Source organism: Neodiprion virginianus, chromosome 6 (assembly GCF_021901495.1).
Source record: "Neodiprion virginianus isolate iyNeoVirg1 chromosome 6, iyNeoVirg1.1, whole genome shotgun sequence".
Taxonomy (NCBI): Eukaryota; Metazoa; Arthropoda; class Insecta; order Hymenoptera; family Diprionidae; genus Neodiprion; species Neodiprion virginianus.
In genome coordinates, this window is record NC_060882.1 from 21,792,442 (window position 1) to 21,813,737 (window position 21,296).

The window sequence follows — 21,296 nt, forward strand, 5'->3', positions numbered from 1 at the left end:
GAAAACGTTTTTCGCCAACGTCGTCTTATTAATATTAACAATTTTAATTTCATTCTATCGACATTCTCGAGATAAATAGGTATCTATGAAGTGCCCGATAACAATGCGTTCTGTTTTCATGGTTCGTAGAGCGTGCACGTTGCTTTAGGTCTTAACAATCTCTATCTTTGCGTGACAAAGTCCTTTGTTGTCTAAGAATAATCCTGGGTACTTCGGCAAGTAGACGTATAAGTCTAACATACGACGCTGTAAGAAATGAACGTGTAGAGATTCCATACAAGAAATACGTACAATGAATCAAATAACTATTATAATATCCTACCTTTTTCCGAAGTGACTAAACAAGTCCGAAAGAATAGAATACGAACCACAGAGAAACAAATTTTTTCAGGCTATACAGAATAAGCGTAGGCATTAGAGTAAATGATATTGACATGTAAATTGAGTATAAATATATACATACATGTAGAGATATACGTATATGTATATAAGTACACTGAATGAAAATGTGTTCGATCGATTGAGCGGCTGGAAAAATCTTGAAATTCAAAGTGTAGTTATAATCACGTATCACCAGATTCTAAGGTATCACTGTAAATAAGCATTTCACGATAAGCATTGTATATTGTTCAATTCTGAAACCAAGTAAACGCAGGTTTTTCAATCAACCGCTCGGCCGATTTACCAATCAAAACTAGCTAATCTGCAAGTATAAAATGTGAAACGTCATGCAAGCAAGTGATTGGTCGAATATTGTGATTCGTGTCAATGTATCATGGTGGTATGGGAAGGATTCGCGTGAAAATCAACTTTGTCAAAACTTGAGAATTAAAAAAAAAAAAAATAAAAACGGAGAATGTAATCGAATTGATAATTGCTCTTTTAAAAGTGAAGAAAAATTTCGTGAAATTCCAATTGAAATTAAATCGATCCATGCTTCCTGCTTTTGACATTATATTACGGTGGTCAAATGTTAAAAAAGTATAATTTACAATACCGAACAAAAATGATACAAGTAATTTTATTCAAATAGTCACAGTGCAACGTCCAGTTGTGATATTACAGTGAGTGATCAGAATAATACACTTGAAACGCCCTCAGGCTTCAATTTACTCGGTGATTGTGATTTTGCGTGAATTGTCACGTATCCGTCAAGGAGATTGAGATTCCGAATTTTTTTCGTCTTTTTTCAATCATCTCGTCATTGAATTTCACGAAGATTTACCCAAAATCGGTAAAACTCATTGCACGGTCGAAAAATTGTCGAAGGGAAAAACTATCGAACTGAAAATACTTGATAACGAATCAGAAACAAAGTTTGTCGCTTAAAGAAAAAAAATCACAAAACAGTCCTTCGACTCACTGATAAACCGGTTGGTTTAGATCTGGGATACAACGCACGTGTTGCAAGGCAAAGAGACAATTATCGGTGCGACGCTGCAACACCGTACTTGAAACGCGCCTTATCGTTTGCCTTGCATGGCAATTAATCAATCGGTACGACTTTGATTCTTTGCCTCGTAACCAGCGAAGAATAAATTCCCAGAGTTTGTTTTTTTTTCGAGAGGACTGGGTGGGTTTTGTCCTGTACAGTGATAAGCTGTGTACTACTTACGGCACTGACTTTTCGGACTTTGTTCGAGGCACTGCTGTGATTGTTGTTGGGTGGCTTCACTCTGTGTTCGCTCACCGACTCAACGGAACGTATGCTCATTCTCTCCTTGTTGTTGTCGTCGTTGCCTTTTTCTTGTCCAACAAACAGCTCGTAACTGTGGCAAGAGAAGTCGGATGGTGATTTGACTATCTGATCCGCAGCCGCAGCTGCCGCCGCTGCTTCTCTTGCTGCAGCATGAGCTGCAAGTTTGGATTCTTTCGCCAGTGCCGCCTCCTCAGCTTCCTGAAAAACCAGCCAGTCAATTGTAAGAATCGACCGCTCTCTTGGTTTACTTTTCACAACGAGAGCAAAATCAGTAATTACCCTGATCGCTTCCTCCTCGGCAGCCTCTTCCTCCTCGGCTTTCTTCTGTAACTCGTCGTACGACATGGCGACGATGGCGAGGATCAAGTTGACGAGATAAAACGAACCAAGGAAAATGATAACGATAAAGAAGAGCATGTGCCACGGTCCGGCTGACCTCAGAACGAGCTGGTAAAGGTTTTCCCAGTAGTCTTGCGTCATCAGACGAAAAGCGGAGAGTAACGCCCAGCCGAAGGTGTCGAAGCTGGTGTATCCGTAGTTGGGATTCGAGCCATACCCTTGCAAACAGGTGTAACCGGGATCGCACATCCTGCGAATACCCGTAAATGGCGCAAGTGAGATATTTAGAGAACCACTCGACGCAACAATATCGCGCACAACTTACCCAGCTCCAGATGAATTGCCACACAAGGGCATGTTCCCACCTTCGTCCACGTACCAATTTGCTACGAAACACAATCATGTGAAGGTGAATGTTTTCTGTACTGAATCGCATCGATAGGCGACCGACTTACTCTCGTTACTGACGAATCGTTCCCAATTCTCATCGGTAAGATTGCCCCACGAGCCATCCTCCGGGAAATTTTTTATACACTTTTGGGTAAGAACACCCATGTATATCTGTAGACCCATCAGCGCAAATACGGACAACGAGAACATGGTGAGGATTATTACGTCCCTCAGATTTTTAACGGATTCTATGACGGCACCGACGATCGTTTTCAGACCTGGAGAATCGAAATTATGGTTAGTACGAAGACGGCTGTCGGTAACGGCGGTTCGAACACACTTCGTGGCACTTTAACAATTATTCGTTCAAGCAAAACATCAACTTTAACAACAAGTACAATGTGTATACATAAATATTATGTATTGTATATACACACACATACACGTATAATGTACATCTATACAGTTATGATCACGTTTCATGTACTTTAGCAACGCTATACGACGCGTGTATGCAATATTCATGTAACGTTAGATGGTATCTGTGTGCTATTTCGTCTATTCTAATCTCACTAAGCATACCTGGTACAATAGCGACAGTCTTCAAGGCTCGAAGGACTCGAAATGTCCTCAGAGCAGCAAGGTTTCCTAGATCTATGCCCATGGTCACATAACTGCAATACACCCGAACATCATACACGTTACAGTGATACCAAAAAACAAAACGAACACATTTCAAATAGCTTTAACGCTCTACATCTTCTATTGCCTACCGCATGTGTGTATTATATATGTTTCTTAAGTAATTTAGACATGATCTGTTATACCTAGTTAATTAGAAATTTTACGACATGCATGGAGCAGGTACGTATGGTGAATTACGATCGTGATACGTTTCGATGATGGGTTTTTTTTGTTGTTTTTTTTTTTTTTTTCTTTCTCTTTCGTGAAAGGTGAATTGTTGTGACTCGGTGATGATATACGACGAGGAAAAATGTAGTGATGGCAGCTTTGGTACATGGATGAAGATGGGTTGTTTCGAATGGGTGAAATACTTCTGTTTTTTTTTTTTCGTAGTAAGTTATCTATCAACAATTATATATAAGTATATATGTATAATAAATGTACTAGTCTACGAACAATATTAATCAATTAATTAATCAATTTGCTTAAAAAACTATTCTATAACAATGAAATTACAAATGGTAATACTTTATTTGTGGCAAAAACTAAAGGTATTTTATTTAACCAATATATGAGTATATGACTCTATCCCTAACTAGTTGTCTAACTTATATGTCCAACAAGATAATCGATACTACGTAATTATGATAGCGTACTTAACAAATCAATTGAAGGGGGTCTATGTTAACCTGGAATTCTAACTCGGTTACTAGTTAGCGTTTTCGGGCTTATATTGTGATCATGGCAATTGAAGGAAACATATTTTTTTTTCTCGTCTCGTGTATACGTCTTTGAATTTTAACGGATGATTAATTGAGTCCCTTGTCAATTGTTCAACAGAGATGTTAAAGCTGCAGGTCAATTGCAGCTGTCGACTGCAGTCGAGATGTAATTAAATGCGAATGTAATCTCTCACGTCACACTCGAGGGGTTCGCTTGCTGTTCAAGGTAACTCCTCCCCGAGTAACTCTCGAACATTGAAGCGCAACTCTATTAGTCAATCGTCTCAAAGAGGAAACTTGTCACGACATCCGAAGAAACACATTGTTGCAAGCACGCTGGGTAAATTGGCTCGAAAAATAACATTTAATTTTCCTCTGCTCCGGTTACCGATCAGAGAGATGGTTTACCACTTGCAAAAATTTTATCCCAAGAGAACGGTCTCGACTCTATCGGAGGAAAATGAATTTCACGTAAATCAAATATTTTAGCGCGAAATTTAGTGATTCTTGTCCTCAGGCCTGAATTTAGAAAAATAACAATCTTACTGTAAGTACGTAATCGAAAGAGCAGAAAATCGGAAGATGTTTTTCCATTCTGATGATGCAAATGGCAGAGATAAATTTTCGTAATTTTCAACTTCTAAGAAAATCGTGTGATCATAAGGCGAGTTAAATTTATTCGCAACGCGGTATTTTAAGCGCGACAAAAAAGCTCATCATCAGTCTTCTTTCTTTTAATTTTCAAAGTACACCAAGTACCACCGGCGTGCAGAGTGGTAGCTACCGGAGAACGCGTGATGCGGATAATTCTTTCATTTTCTCATCGATTTCTACGGTTGTATATAATATATGTACGTCTGCTAATTTTGTGCTCGCTGCTTGCTGGCGCTATTTCACGGTTTTGGAATTTATGTATAATATATATATATATATACATATATATATATTATATGTATGATTTATCATAGTATATATACTGGGGGTCTTGGTTTTTGGTAGAAAAAAATGAATATGTTTAACTACTCACGCTAAAGCTATTACTACGAAGTCGAGCCAATTCCATGCATCTCTAAGATAGGTAAAAGGCTGCAGAATGAAACCCCTCGCCATCACCTTAACGGCGGACTCAAATGTGTAGATGCCCGTAAATATCACTCTGAAACCACAAATACACCGCTCAGCTTTAAAATATGAGTTTCTTCCGTGCGACGGTTCCCTAAAAAGTTTTTTTTATAATTAAATAAATAAAAATAAAAAATAAAAATGACTAAGCGTTCTTCCTATCATAACGGTACTTTGCTTTGCTTTATTATAGAACTTCTTTACTCCTTCAATTATTTATCTCGATCTCTATATTATATGATCTACACTATGTATTATGATGTCTAAATACTAAAGTATCATGTTTGTTTTAAGTGTGATTCAAACAGCATTTTCTAATCGTCAATTTCGGTACTACGAATCGAAATTTGGACTTGAGATGATACAGAAAAAAATCACATGTTTCTTGCTCTAAAGGATAAAGGGTAGAGTTGAAGAATCGATTCTTTTGAGATTTCAGAGCTGAGAAAATTAGTTATGTGGACAAACAACATTTTTCTTTGCTTTGTTTTTATCTATATATGTATAATAATACATAATTCGACCGACTATTCCTCTAATCTAGTTATTTTCTAACAACGATAATGCCAACTTACCAACGTAATAAATTACGGTATCGGGGTCTAAATAGAAATCTATAAACTAAGAGACGTCAAATTACTGATCAACATCTATTTATGATTATCGTTATTCGTTGTTCATCACGCACATTTACTGCCCGTAACGAGTAAATAAACTTGTATTATTTCACCTATGGGAATTCAACGTTACACGTGGATATAAATGGGGCTTTCTAGGTGAACCAGGCCACCTCCAAACTTCGACAACTTCGATTTTGTTTCCCTTCTATACACCACATGAAAGAACCTTCCTTGTCTTTTCCCAAAATTTTCCAAGCCTCTGTTCCGGAGTTCTCAAGAGTAAAAATTTGATAGCTTAATTCACGGGCAACCTAATTATTTACGGTAGTACAACATTTCAATTCGGAGATAACATCGATCCAAAATTCTCGAATTTCGCGAACGGCCAAATTTCGACTATTAAGAAATGGAACGCCGATTGAAAATAATTTCAACAAAATCAAGAAAAGCACTCTCAGGTACTGTAATAAATCCCTTAGAGAGAAAGATAATCGAAGGTACGATGAAGGTCTGGAGGTGGTCTAGCTCACACGGAAAGCCCCGATTATATCTTAGATATGGAACTATATTCATGGAATATTCGTAATCGCAAAGCTCGTCTATGGAGTTGCTTACGCTGCGAACGGTCATCGAGTTTGCTACGTAATCCTCTCTGACAAAACTTAAGTGCATTGTATCTGCTGCAATATTATTCATATAAAATTTTTACAAACGAGGAATTTGTAGGCCCGTTATCGACACACTACCAAAGCTATCACGCAGCTCTGACTGCAATAAAAGAAACCTATATATGTTGGTACCAAATTATTAACCACCCTTTTTGCCTTTGAAATGAGTTTCGGTGATATTATCAGACTATTGATAGTGTGTGGTAACAACTTCGGAAATACTGTGCGAGGTAGACTCTATCCTAGCTGCTGTAATTGGCGAAGAAAATGAAAGGTAAAAGAGAAACACAAATGCGGAAACGAAAAAAAAAAAAAAATACGTCTCCGGCTACTGGGATACTAGATGTATAAAAATATGTTCTATTCGTTCTGAAAATTTCGGCAAAATAATTGACGGTTACTAATTACAATATATGCAACTAGTTAATTCATCATCGCTGTAGCGTTGTAAATTTATACAATATATGTATTATATGTATAATAATACCGTCGTCGTAAATCCCGACAATGATAGACGTAGATACTTGTTAAAATTAACGAACGATATGCATATCGTTAGAAAAAAAAATAGAGGTAAATTAATAAAACTGCTGTACAAAACTTACTCGGTTGACTCGATGGTGGGCGTTGTGGGCATGATCATGAGTATGCAGTTAACCAGAATTGTGGTGATGATGAAAAGGGAGAACAACGGGTGGACCAAAATGTAGATGGCCACCCGTCTGATTGGATTGAAGGGATCCAAGATCCACAGCGCATCCGTCGCCGAAAACCTGAATATGTCCTTGCCTTTGCTGACGACCACGAACGTCTGTCGAACAGGGTTGAAATCCGATATTAAATATATATATATATATATAGATATATACGTACTAGATACGAAGAAACTCGGCTTCAGCCGAACTGCGTGTTAACTATTTTATTATACACGCGTACGTTCCTACGTGAATTTCATATTCCCACTTCTGCAATGGTTGCGTTACATTACCCTCTGATTATGGTAGAAGCTGTCAATATCCTCAAGAGGAGTGGAAGCAAGTTCCGGAGGGAATTCGCTGTGTAGTCGCACCGGGATGGGCGCACCTTGCTCCAACATCGGGTCCGGCTGAGGTCCCTCATCTTCGTCTTCGTCGTCGTATCGTACCTACAAGTTTAGAAATGTTACAGAAATATTCCGACCGATCAAAGCTGGGGGTCTTTTTTCTTTTATTTTATTTTTTTTCTTCCACTCTTTCGTTAGTAATTATTGTTTCTTATAATTTTCTTTTTCGTTAGTAATTCACTTGCGCAAGACATGTGCAGGGGTGACGCTATATTTATTTACAATTGTTATTATCTTTTTGCCTCGACTTTTTCGGGCCGATTTTCTCACTGTATAGCGTTAGTCATTCACGCATAGAATCGCGTCAAATAAGATCGATGCTAGCTTATTTTTTCTTCACAATAAGATCAGGAGATATGTTAGTGCTGGTTGGTTGAATGACGCGTTTTGTTCCGCGTAAACCGTAAAGCTACTCTATAAATTTGAAAATATATTTTTTTTTTTAATTGAGGATCTCAAATAATTTGCATATATATGCATCCGTATTAAATTAGACGAAGAATTAAAAGACTGTCAGTTGTTTCATTGAAATATATGTTTACCGGAGCTTTAAAGTTTTCGAACAAAGTTTTAGAACTGGATACTTTTATTTTTTACACCAGAATAATACGAATACCTATGTGAATGAAAATTTATCGAGAAAATATTGCAAATTTGAACTTTTGGTGAATAAATGTATTAATATCGTAACAATAAACGTATTATATGCAATTCGGTAGCTCGTAAAACTTCATTTTACTTCCTGACGAATATTGTCTTCACATTTATCGAAGTAATTAGTACGATACAGTACATTTCCGTAAGGTATACTTTATAAGAATAGCCTCACGAACTACCGAAAATTTGATTTGTGTAAGCCGAAATGAAAAGTTATCAGTATAATATTAGCTTTCGTAATATATTGCGGCTAGAGCTAATTGGCGTGCAGTTTAAAGCTCTAACTGCTACTGATCCACGCTGGCACCTATTACGAAAAAAATTAATTACACAGTTATCATATACATATACATATATAAATATAAATATATTTATATGTATACATACAAACATTGAACATTAAATAATGTAGGTATCTTACGCATTGTAAGATACCTCGCAAGCTTTGCAGATATATAATATGATATAAGCAGACAGGTTCTACAAGCGTTGCCAAGCGATCTCTGTTTGTAAACCCACACCTTGCAATATTTATCCGCGTATCAGTTACAGTTTGAATCAGAAAATAAATGAAGAAGCTGTCCTGTAATCATATCGCATAATATACAACTTTCTTCTTCAAGAATTGAGTTGAAGAACTTGGCACAGCGAACGAGGGATAAATATTTTCAGGAGTGGCGTAAATATTATATAATACCGAAGCACAGGCAGGTGTCATTTAAGCTAAAGGAACATAATTTATTGTTGAAGAGTGTAGCAGGCTATAGTAGAAATGTAGAGGCTATATATAGGTATATATTAGGGTGGGTCAAAAAAATCAAGTATTTTTTTTTTTGGATTCGACACACGAAAACTAGTTCCTAGCTACCTCTAGAAAGTACTTACCAAATCTAAGCTCTTAATATTAACGGGAAGATTATGCTCATCATAGTTTTCCATTTTCAATTTAGTCTTATATAAAAATGGCCATATCTTATCACCAATAGATTGTTAAATTAGTTGCATCGTCAATATTTATAGGAAATTGAACGCTCTACAAAAATGGTCTCTTATACTTTTTTCATTAATCTAACCATTTAAAAGATATTCAAGGTGAAAGGTTGAAGTATTTTAAGGAAAATAACTTTTTGTTTTGAATTTTGTAACTTACTAAAAAATAATTATTGTCAAATGAGTTTCAGATATTTTCATAGGAAATTGAACGCTCTACAAAAAAGGTTTCTTGTGGTTAATCGATTACTGTAACCATTTAGAAGATATTCGCAGTAGAATCCCAATGCCTGTTGATTTTAATAGTTTTTAAATAATTATTTCCAATTTATCCATTTATTTGATGGATTTTGAGATAATTTATGATCTATTCCAGAAAGAGAAGGTTTTTATTTAAGAAATATCATCAAATATCATAAAAGTCAATTTTTATAACTTAAAAAAAAAGAAAAAATATATTTTTGTATCAATACTGTATTGAATTATAAAATTTCATATGGTAAAATAGAATTTTTTTTTTCTGCTGATATATTTGATGATATTTCTTAAATAAAAACCTTCTCTTTCTGGAATAGATCATAAATTATCTCAAAATCCATCAAATAAATGGATAAATTGGAAATAATTATTTAAAAACTATTAAAATCAACAGGCATTGGGATTCTACTGCGAATATCTTCTAAATGGTTACAGTAATCGATTAACCACAAGAAACCTTTTTTGTAGAGCGTTCAATTTCCTATGAAAATATCTGAAACTCATTTGACAATAATTATTTTTTAGTAAGTTACAAAATTCAAAACAAAAAGTTATTTTCCTTAAAATACTTCAACCTTTCACCTTGAATATCTTTTAAATGGTTAGATTAATGAAAAAAGTATAAGAGACCATTTTTGTAGAGCGTTCAATTTCCTATAAATATTGACGATGCAACTAATTTAACAATCTATTGGTGATAAGATATGGCCATTTTTATATAAGACTAAATTGAAAATGGAAAACTATGATGAGCATAATCTTCCCGTTAATATTAAGAGCTTAGATTTGGTAAGTACTTTCTAGAGGTAGCTAGGAACTAGTTTTCGTGTGTCGAATCCAAAAAAAAAAATACTTGATTTTTTTGACCCACCCTAGTATATATGTATGTATGTATATACACATAGGTATACATGTCATATATAGACATGATTTGTTGGTTACTTTGTGAGGGATAAGGGGCTAAAATGCTGAGAATGATCGCAGATTTCGTTTCTTCTTTTTCTAATCCGTCATCGACTAACACTTGCTTTACCAATGAGTTTAATTTTTGAAGGAGCTAGCGGAATAAGAAAAAAATAAAATAAATAAAAATTTTCAAACCTAATACGGAAGAAAAAAAATTCTTTTATCGATCTGTCAAAGCTTCTAGACTTTTTTCTAAATTATTGAATAAATTTGTTCGTGGAAGTTATGTAAATTCATCGAAAGGGTCATGTGAGTAGTGATACGAATCTATACGAATACATTGCAGCCGTGATAGGGAAAATTGTGTATTATCTTCTGATGTACAAGTCGATGATGATGTTGTCCAGTGATTGAGTGATTGAGTGATTGAGTGATTGAGTGATTGAGCGAATGAGCGAATGGGTGGGTGACCGAGTGATTAGAGTAGTAGTGTATTACTTAGCATGATACAACATCTTACTTCTTTTTTCTTTTTCTTCCGGCCAAAACCTCCCTGCAATTGGAGAATGGAGAAAAGTAGTTACACAAATACGAACACATAAATCAGCATGAAATTTCTGGACGAGTGAGTATACAGATATAAACGATCATATAATCGTTTCTATATGACCGTATATATCTTTCTCTTGTTGCGTTTTGTTTTTTTTTTCACATTTTTTTTCTCTTTCACTGTGATAGGAAAAAATGAAACGATCAGAGAGACGCATGTACATAAAAAAATACAAGATAGTAGAGATATAAATATATGCATATATAATGTATGTGATGCATATTTAACATATAACATACGTATAATATATACATATATCACAATATACATAATAGTAATAGTATATGGTAGTTATAGTTTCTTTAAGCGGAGGTTTCGTATATATAGTAGTATATGTTTCATATCGGCATATATAATATATAAGTATATAAAGTGGGTAATATATATGAGGTGACAACGATATAATAAATGTGCGCTAATCAGAGGACACGCTATTAACGAGTGCCGCGAATTTTTTCAACCGAATCATATAACATTGTATAATATAAATTCGGAAGTAACGTGGGATGACGTATTTCCGTTACACTGATATCATCATTCCCGAAAGCAGGGGGAACGATTTATTTATATTTATTTTTTTATTTTTATTTTTTTTGCAAGTACTTTGCCGAACTGTTTATATGTCAGAGAAAAAGAGAAAAACAACTTTGACCAACTCTAGCGCGGTAGAATGTTGATATTACATACACAAGTTTCAAGAAAAAATACACATTTATTAACGTACGGCATATGAATAACTTTGTCTGTATTTATTATGAATAAATATCAGTGCTGCACGGTATAAGCCCCGAGGTTCAGTTCTGGAGGCTATTTTTAACGGCCTACGTCATCCCTACACTCGCGGCAACCATCGATACAGTTTCCTCCACTACGGGAGAATATTACAAAGGGTTGAAAATGGAGCTTGAAGTATCGGGACGGAGTGGGGGAAAGATTATAGACACAGGCAGAGCACGAATGACATATCACAAAACATCGAGCCCACACGCATGGATATAATAAATGTGTGTGTGTATATATATATATATAAATATACATATACATATATATGTATAATGATAGCAATATAATATGTAGTGTAAAATATATGAACGCAAAAGTATAAAAAAAAATTTCGCATTGAAAAACTTTTACATGTAAACATCTAACAATAACATATGATAACTTTCTTGTATATACACAAGCTAATTTTTAGTAATCGTATCTATTGCTGTAGTATACATATGTATAACATATTGACGAGTATGGAGTATATATATATATATATATATATATATATATATATATATATATATACATACATATTAGGGTGGTTTAAAAAACAAAAAAAAAATTCCGTTCTAATCCCCTCAAATGTTACTATTTAATAGAAAAATTAGACCCTCCCAAAAGATGAGCTCTCTAGTTCAAGTCTAACAAATCGCTTTTTTAATTTTTGTTTCCTACTCATTTACCATGTGAAAATTTCACTTTTCGTTAGAAGTTAAAGTATACGTGAACAATATACGTTTTCAGGTGACTGTAATGTGTTCCAATAACGATAATTATGCTTCGTTATAAAGGTTTGAAACGCTTGAAGAATAAGCTTCAAGGATCTATGCATAAACTTAGAAAATATTGAATAGATACTAGTATCTTAACTTTTAACAAAACGTGAAATGTTCTGATGTCAAATGATCGCGAAATAAAAATTAAAAGATGTATCTGTTAGACTTGAATTAGAGGCTCGTCTTTTGAAAGTATCTTTTGTCCATCAATCACGAACATTTTAGGGGGTAAAAGCGAAGAAGAAAACTTTTTTTTTGAACCACCCTGATATATACCGTATATATTATACGAAAAGTATGTAAGTACTGACAAGTTTTGCGAATAAATTATTATGTATTTCTCTTTTCGTTTTTTCATTTAAAGTTTGCTGTTTCCTCAAAGCATGTTCTTTGTAAACGGATCATACGCTCAAACGACTCAAGCTAACACCGATACTGCACATCGATATCAAATTTAGACAATATCTCTAAAGCACTTTGTCCTCTCGTAAATTTCCGATGATGTACAATATAGCATAATGTTTACACAAAAACGAGAAAATTTTTTATGGGAAAATGGAAGTAGGACGCACACGTTAATAGCACGCATTATCTTATTTCCTAACTTCGTTAAGACACTTGAATAAACAAGTTCATCGCGATACGTGTTCAGTGTAGCAATTTCGCATACGCGGTACGGAAAGATGGGTGGGTCAATTATACATATTAATAAATAAACATATGCTGTGTGTTTACTTTCTCATTTCGACGATGCGTTGAAATCATATTTCAACGTTAGAACCAGAAAGAAAAACACGAACGATTGGTAAATTGAAGTTTTAATAATACGTCAAGTGAAACGCAAATCGCGCGATCATTTGATCATAAAATTAACCACGTGAAACAAATTTGCATTTTATAATTGACGAATCAACGAAAAACTGATTATAGCAAAAATTATCATATATACACGGCAAAAATGAATTGTGCAAATATTAATTGAAACACTGAGGGGGAAAAAAAATTGTCAATGACTGTGATATTCGTATACGAGCTTCAAGTACCTTCTCAAGTTCGTATAATTGTATCAACTGGATAGAAATTTTAGGCGGTTTGACACTGTGGGTGGATGAGGAAATGTGGTCACGGTGATGGGTGAAAATGAAAGGAAAATCAAACGCCGAGTTGATCGAAACAGACTGACGTTCTTACCTCGCCCTCGGCACGCTTCTTCTCGAGCTCTTTCTGCTTGGCATATTCTTCGGCGATACGAGCCTCGATTGCTGCCAGAGATTCCCGTGTAAACGGACGGAACAAGCTGCGTTCTTCCTCTGATATGGAGTCAGAGTCTTCGGACATTGTCTAAGCTGCACCCGACTGAGCCACCGTTCTGTGAAATTTCCACGGATCATGAACGACGTATTTAGACCAAGGATTTATCTCGAAGAATCGGGTTCCCATTTGGAATGAAAATACGAGTCGTCAAACGCACGTTTTGTAAAATTGAGACGCAAGCCGAAGGTCTCCCGCGTCATATCGTACCGATCCCATTCTGAAAACTTTCGGTTCAAATAATTTAAATTCATGAAAAAGTTTCTCACGGATGCGTCTCGGCCATCTTTGACGCACTCGGCGCCCTGCAACAGGTGCAAGACATGCACCATAACCGACGATTACGGCCGCAAATTGAAATATGACGAATGAAACCTGAGATGAAAAAGTTACGCAAAGTATGTAAGTTCTAATTCGGGTCCGACGTGGTTATTGTTGAAAATTGATCGGTTACCTGACGATTGGTGCTAACAATTTTCGAGGCTGACGCGACGTTTGCTGGAGACTAGTGAACTGCGACGCAGTAGTCGAGGATGAGGTCGGGGGTAGCCGATACTCAGCTGCCTCCTGGGGATGGAGCTTCTTCTAGACGCGAAGGCAAACGGGCTGCTTTCGTGGGAACGGACGGATGGGGGAGGCGGTTGCAACGCTACCGGACTCCTCGGACTCCGGCTTTTGGTCACGAAGATGCAACTGCACCCGAGGTTCTCCTTTGCTGATGCAGCGGCGGTCAGGGCGGCAGTGCGAAGTGTGTAGGGGCCCGTCCAACGCGTAGCAAGATTTTTCATGTCCGACCTGTCGTCGGATGAAAACAATTAGCAAAATGAGAAACGAAATTTGGAGGGTCAATATTTATTTAATTGTTTCTCATGTCCCGAAAAGGATTTGCATCGTTAAATATTCGTCATCTCTGACAGCTCTGACATTGTTGAAAATGTTTTTCCAAATTAATATTTCAACAAAAGCTCAAACGGTAAGCTCAAGGAGTCCTTTTTCTTCTGCGTTGACGTTGAGGCGATCAGAACTCAGCTACCTTTTGATTGTTTTTATATTACAATATATCATGGTGTAAAATTGTACTTGTCGTTGTCGTTGGAGCGCCGGTTGTTTCCTTTTATCAAGAAAAAAAATCACCATGAATATAAACGAGTCGATAGCGAGTATAACTATACGTTTTTACAGAAGATTCTACTCCGGTGATAAACGTGTATTATAGAGCTATATACGGTGACCATTAACTGACCGAAAATTTCAATGCCTCTATCCTGATAGACCGAGGAACACCAATAACGATCATCAAAATCGTCAACTCCACAAGCCTCTCCATTCCCCGTGATTAGCTCGAGCCTCTGAGAGGGATATTTCCCTTTGATCGATGGGGTCCGGATAATTACGCAGGCAAAGTCAAGCGGCGGTAAATTAACGCAGTCAAATTCGCGGCGTGTCGCCGAAGATACTTCAGGGGCTTTTGCAGGAATCAAGTGCCACTGATCAGACCACCTACATACACGGCGAACATTTATTTAGCTCCGAAATTAGAAATTACAACCAAATAAAAATGTGTTTTAAAAATAAAAAAAATAAATAAATAAATATAGCAAACATAACCAGCGGTTATAATGTATCTATCGAGACGAAATCCGTGAGTCTCACAGACAATGGCCGTAAGATTAATTGGATTTGTCATCCGGAACCGTGCGAAAGTCAGAAGTTTGTTACGGGAATCCCCGGCGGTTGAAGATAGGAGAATGGGACGCGGACACCGGAGGAATTCCGGGGATATCGATTACTAGTCCAACCCCTGCAGCCTTCTTCCGGTTGGGGAAGGGATGGCAAAGAAGGTGGAGAGAGACAAAGAGAGAGAGAGAGAGAGCGAGAGAGGGGGGGGGGGGGGGGGTGAGGGAGAGAGAGATTCGGGGGTAAACCGAAACGTAACAGACCACGCCCTTTTCCGCCTGAGCGTGACGTCACTACGTCGAATGAATGACCGAGGCCTTGAATGGCATTGGCCATGAGTCGAGGAAGGGCCAACAACTGTGCGACAAAACTCTGCCACTACGCCCATACGGGGGTGGAAAATTGTGTCAAATAAACCTATTTGCTCTGGCGAAGGGTTGCGACGTGGTGAAAAAAATTTTGGAAATCGAATTTAGCGCGCGAGGTGAACTTGAGAGATGCATAATTGCAGGGATAAGTATCAGTCTCGAGGATTCCGCACTTGTGGAATAGTGAAACCGGGGATGACTGAAGGTCCCGGTTAATGAGAGGAGAGCGAGCAATTGAAAGAATATCGACTGACGTCTCGCGCGGCAACGATTACGCAGGATCAAAACGTTCTACAGTCGGAGCTTTCGACTAATTGAGTAGCGTAGTGAAACACTGGAGGCTTTAGACATTGGCGAAGTAAAAGTTTCAAAGGATCAAAGAATATAAAAGAGGGCCTTTCAGCCGGTCTTCCATCTAGGCTTCCCGCTAAAGTTATGAAAGCTAACTGACACTGCCTCTTGACGTTTCAATGGCTTGAAATAAGAAGACCGAGATGTAGAGAATAAGAATACGGAGAGAGAAAGAGAATACACGAAGGTTGAAACAACGCCCACGCGCTTTATCCTGTTTCAAGTACTCCTACGCACATGTACGACGCCACTGCAAGGAAATCCAATCGCGACTGTTTTTCCTGGAATAAAGTGTGAGAAGAGGATTTGCTGGTTAGCAGTTTCTTTTACGATAAATATTGAACAAAGTCGATGAAACTGAATTCTACACGTTGCAGTCAAAAGGCAAAGAAAGAAGAAGTCAAGTTCCACAATGATTATTTCTTCAAACTCTTTAAAAATGACGACTCGCTTGACAGCTTCCGTGAGTGGATTAAGCAATTTACCGGTAAAATTCTCATTTTTAACTGTCAATGAGTACCAGGACTTGGTCATTCGCGAATCGAGTTCGTCTCGGAACTCGTTACGCGGTGTCCGTAGTCGTTGATGTGTGAGCGATTTGGTTTGACGCGGTGCACCTTGATTGAAAAATTGGCACCAATTCGTACACGTGACTCTGTCTGGGACAATTTTCGCTGCGAGAAAATGAGTTCTATGGTAACCCCAGACAGAAGGTATTTCTGCAAGGCGAGTGGCGGGTGTTTGAAAGCGGAAGTCTTGAGTCGCTTCCACGTTTTGAAGGAATTTCGAGAGGTTCAAAGCCAGGCGTTCCGGCACGTAGGATAATTTTCATCGCCGTGACGCAATCTGGCAAATTACAGAGAAAATTCTTGGTTGGTACATCGAGCAGCGACATCGTCTTCCGCAAAACCCATTCAGACGCCGTTACATGTGTATACACATCCTAACCCAGCGGCGTTCTAGGTAGGCCAATTTTTCGAAATCTTTGTCTCTCGAGGATCTTTCGTGAAGGCAAAAGTGGCTCGAGTGGCGAATGCGGGATCACGTCGCGAGGCTTGACACACACGAGATGCAAATACGTGGCGAACATGACTCGAGTTAGCTTTTCTGTTTCCCTTCGGGTTTTTCCACGCCCCTGTTTCATCGGAAAAAATGACATCCGAACGAACCTTTGGAGAGAGCAGACCGGCGGTGTCTTACGGCCAATAATGCACTCCTACGCGAGTCTCTTAACATGTTTACACCAAGGCAGTCTGGAAGTCGAGTGAAACGTAAGTTCACGACGTACACTGTGTCACGTGTATGCGGAGCTTTGTCAGTCCCGTAATTGCGAGTACTTGGTGTATTTTAATGGAAACGGATGCAAGATATTAACTCACTACGACTGGACGAAGGACTACTCGTGATCTGAAGTCCGTGAGGCTTCAAGTGCATAGCTCAATTTCGGTATCAACAATAATCACTGACCTTGGTCCAGACTCTGCGCTGCTGTTCGTTATTTCGCCGTAGCTTATACCTGTACACCGGTACATGCATCCACATGCCACGATGTCTAGCGATGACAAATCGACGCTGATCTGCGGGTGATACGGCTTCGCATATGGACTAAATGTTGAACATTATTTTTGTGTAAAATACACGATACGTAGGAGTGATTCGGAGTGTATTCAAATTTCTTGCACAATTTGTAAACCCCGATGTTTGGATAGTGAACGACGGTAGCAGGGCGCAGTAACTAACGCCAATTTATACGCGAGAACGCTTATTACGCCTGTACGTGGCTGCGGCTACGGGAAATTAATATTACGCCGACGATAATGCAGCCTTGTAATTTAATGCTATTATAACACCGATAGTTTGATAAATTATAATGGGGCTGCTCGAACTGTAATTGTGACGCTGTTGTCATGTGCACCATGCATCCAGACTTTCCGGTGTTTCCTTTGGAAGGAGCTCGGAAGTTAACATTGACCGTAATGAAAAAGTTCTCTCATTCGTTATTTATGAAGTTTCTCCACAATAATAAAGATGTAAGCTTAGTCGACGTATTATTACTTACGTATACATGAAGCGGCGAGTGGAATCAATCTATTGTCCGAATTATCATAGTCCGGACTCCAAGTACAGTTATTTACCTGCAACATAACGATACAATTTTTATGTAACATTAATAGACACAAGTGCAACGTTTTTCTTTGAGAAAACAAAATTTTACATTGTTAGCACCGCTTGATAATTACTCATAGTTCATAATCGTTTCAATTGTGGCATCAATTGAGTAAAAAGAAAAATACACAAAATCTAAACCATGTATACCATTTTGCGAAGTTGGATAAAAATCGAAGAAGTTTTCAACGGTCGATGCACACGTAATTCCCAGCGGAAAAGCTTATTAATACATACAAGTATATTATTTCACGGCATGCGAATAAGGAGAACTTAAATTACAACAAAAGAATTAATTCTCATATTTATTATCTCACGCACAGACACCTAAGGCTCTCTATATAGACTCTGACTCGACACGACACGACTCACAAGAGTGACGACCACACAGGTATAGGCTTGCGCAGAACGTATAAGACGATTTTGTTCGCTCTCTAACTGATTCGCTTAGTCGTCTGCCCACGAGTCGTTCCCAGTTCGCGTGCGCCACTCTTTATAAGCTCCGAAAATTACCCTCGTAATAAACGCAGAGTTAATGCATGTATTGTCAAATTAAGACCGTCGTCGTCTCGCTCCGTTGAAAGCTATTGCAAACATATGACGGTGGCCGTTTTACGTCTTACTGCAAAAAACAGAATTTTCGCTGGTGTAGCAACCGGAAATGAGTAAATCATTTCCGATCGAAGCACTGCGTTTGTCCATTCTCTCGCAATATTAACCAGCAATATCGCCGTTGCAACGTTTCTACAAATACGCTGCACTTATACCCACGCAACAAGTCCCGCAAAGTCTTGCAGGGTAGTTTTAATGAAAATAGCCTCTCAGTTGATTGAAAACGAGAACCAGCCCTCACGCTGGACAAAGAGGAGAGTCGATTAGCTAATGCCCAATTATGCTGTGAATATAGGTGTGTCGCGTATCTACCCGAGTATTCACACACGCCGAGCTTTATACCTTCTCTCTGGAATTCCCGGTAGAATTTCAATCGCCCTATACGCACGAGGCTGCTGTAGCTTTCGGCCTCGCATCCCCCGATCCGAACCGTCACATCCTTGAAGCGTCAATCTCGTTACCGTAACTCCTCCGAGGGATCCTCTCGTAACGTGAACCCCTCCCGAGTTTTATGGCATACATATTTTGACTACGCGACCTCCGTTTCTCGACACACGGAGAAAGCTTTGGATCGCGGTTGTTGGCGGGTCTTTTCGCGTAATCTTAAAGTGTTTTATATAAGCTGTCATTAATCGAGCGTGCTGTAGTAAGACGGCTTTCCGACCAACCGGAAACGCTGTCAGCTACCTCAACATCGGGCACAACACGTGACGATTGTCACGAAGCGTAATTGGGGTGGTAAAGGGTGTGGAATACGACTCAAGTTCTACAATGATTGCGGGATAGTTTTTGGAGAGTAGAAGTTCACGAGATAGAAAGGAAAGAAGTGATGGCGTTTCCAAGAGATCAAATACATCGGATCTCAAGGCGATTCGCTGCGTAAGCGAAGAATCGAGATGCTAAATTATAGTTGTTGTTTTCTTTTCTTTCTTTTTTTTTTTTTACTTTTAACGAAGCCGGATTGGAGACATCCACATCCGTCCTCACGGATACGACCTTAATAAATCAGGATAACGCATGACGTGACTTGTCGCAAAGTAAATCGTACGCTCCGTATAAAGATCGGTTAATTAATGAGGTTATTAGTACGATTATAAACCACCGTATAAACTTTGACACCTGCACCGAGTAGTGCTTAAGCGGATTCTATCCCTGTCTCAAGGACAGCAACTTTGACTTCACGGCAAATCGAAAAGGGCTAATTCTCATTATACCAAAATCTGGGCCAAGGTTATATCTCCTAGATGGAAGTCCCCAGCAAACCCCGGCGTTTTCCTCGACGCAATTGCGTAGGGAATTACTTTTATACGACGCGAGAAGGTTTTACGCGTTTTTTCACAAGTGTTTTCCATACTCCAAGTACCCGTTTCTATGACGGTGGTTTTCAGCAGATATTTAATAAACCGTCCCATTTACAGAACGTTTTTTTTTTAATTACAAACATTTCTTTAATACTGCAAAGACTAGAGTATTAGAGTTTTAGAGACTGCGATGCAGAACTAATAATTTTTTTTTTTTAATTGTTAGAAAATTTGGCTTCAACTTTCCTTTGAGTAATCTACGTTATTCCACGAACGGCATACGCGATACCTCGCGGTCTTCTAATATCTAACAACCTGTAATTGGGCTAGTATTTTAGGAACGCTACATTGTTTCACGTAAATGATCATAAATAAGACGGATTACAATTCAGTCATTTTCATTCGGTATAACAAATAAACGACAATTTTTTCATAATCAATTGCACGCACATCCACGTAAGAGTTAATTGAACTCCTATTTCAAATAAATAGGTATTCGTTTGTCTTTGCAGATCGTGGTCAGTAGCGTTGCTGTAATCATTTCATCGTCGAGAAAACCGCTCTTATGGTCTTACCAAACATTGTTTATTGTTTCTGCAATCATTTGCATAAAAAAAAAAAATACCGACGAACAAACATTTTTTTACGTGATAATAAATTTTCACTTTAACCCGTGAATATATGTGTAGAAACCCGTTTACTAGTGTAAAATATGGATAACGACGCGATATCATCCTCGAGGGATAATGATCAGAAAACAGGGGAATGAAATTTTCTCTCAGTTATGGAAGCGAACAAGTATTAACAAGGCGAGTGATAATAAATTGCAGAATCTGAGGCACGGGCCAATAGACGAGAATACTCTGATTAAAATTACGCGGTGATACCCTGACATAACATACTCGTACAAGAAATTCGCTTATCCACAGAGCCGTAACGCGTCGACTGCATGGAAAATTATCGACGAATAGCGAGAATAGTTTGGACACGGCGTATTTGCGTGTAACCCGAGGCATGGCAAATTTTTGTGGTAAATAACTGAACAGTCGACTTGGAGGTAAAATGCCAGCTTGGTGCCATGGGTAGGTGTACGCTCGAGTATTGTGTGTGCTATTGATTTTTCTAGCCAGCCAACATTATGCAGTGTTACACGAAAGGCTATACGGGAAATTATTTCTCCACCAGGTACCGCGGCA

The 21,296-nt window shown here is 38.1% G+C and overlaps 1 protein-coding gene across 8 annotated transcripts in view; it reads right to left on the reverse strand.

Annotated features, from left to right (window-relative positions):
• The window catches only part of LOC124308177 (sodium channel protein para), a 67,777-nt gene that overhangs the window by 24,478 nt on the left and 22,003 nt on the right, over positions 1-21,296 (reverse strand). For 6 of the 8 annotated variants that reach the window (XM_046770616.1, XM_046770619.1, XM_046770618.1 and 3 more), the window contains exons 2-12: positions 18,081-18,156; positions 14,080-14,420; positions 13,506-13,683; positions 7,233-7,388; positions 6,850-7,055; positions 4,862-4,990; positions 3,011-3,102; positions 2,494-2,706; positions 2,364-2,424; positions 1,979-2,288; positions 1,616-1,897 (exon numbers count right to left, since the gene is read on the reverse strand). In XM_046770616.1, coding sequence (XP_046626572.1) covers positions 1,616-1,897; positions 1,979-2,288; positions 2,364-2,424; positions 2,494-2,706; positions 3,011-3,102; positions 4,862-4,990; positions 6,850-7,055; positions 7,233-7,388; positions 13,506-13,652 — 1,596 coding nt within the window. In that variant the 5' untranslated portion in view covers positions 13,653-13,683; positions 14,080-14,420; positions 18,081-18,156. Of the gene's footprint in view, positions 1-1,615; positions 1,898-1,978; positions 2,289-2,363; positions 2,425-2,493; positions 2,707-3,010; positions 3,103-4,861; positions 4,991-6,849; positions 7,056-7,232; positions 7,389-10,677; positions 10,711-13,505; positions 13,684-14,079; positions 14,421-18,080; positions 18,157-21,296 lie in introns of all 8 variants that reach the window. The other 2 variants (XM_046770620.1, XM_046770612.1) reach the window with 1 other exon arrangement.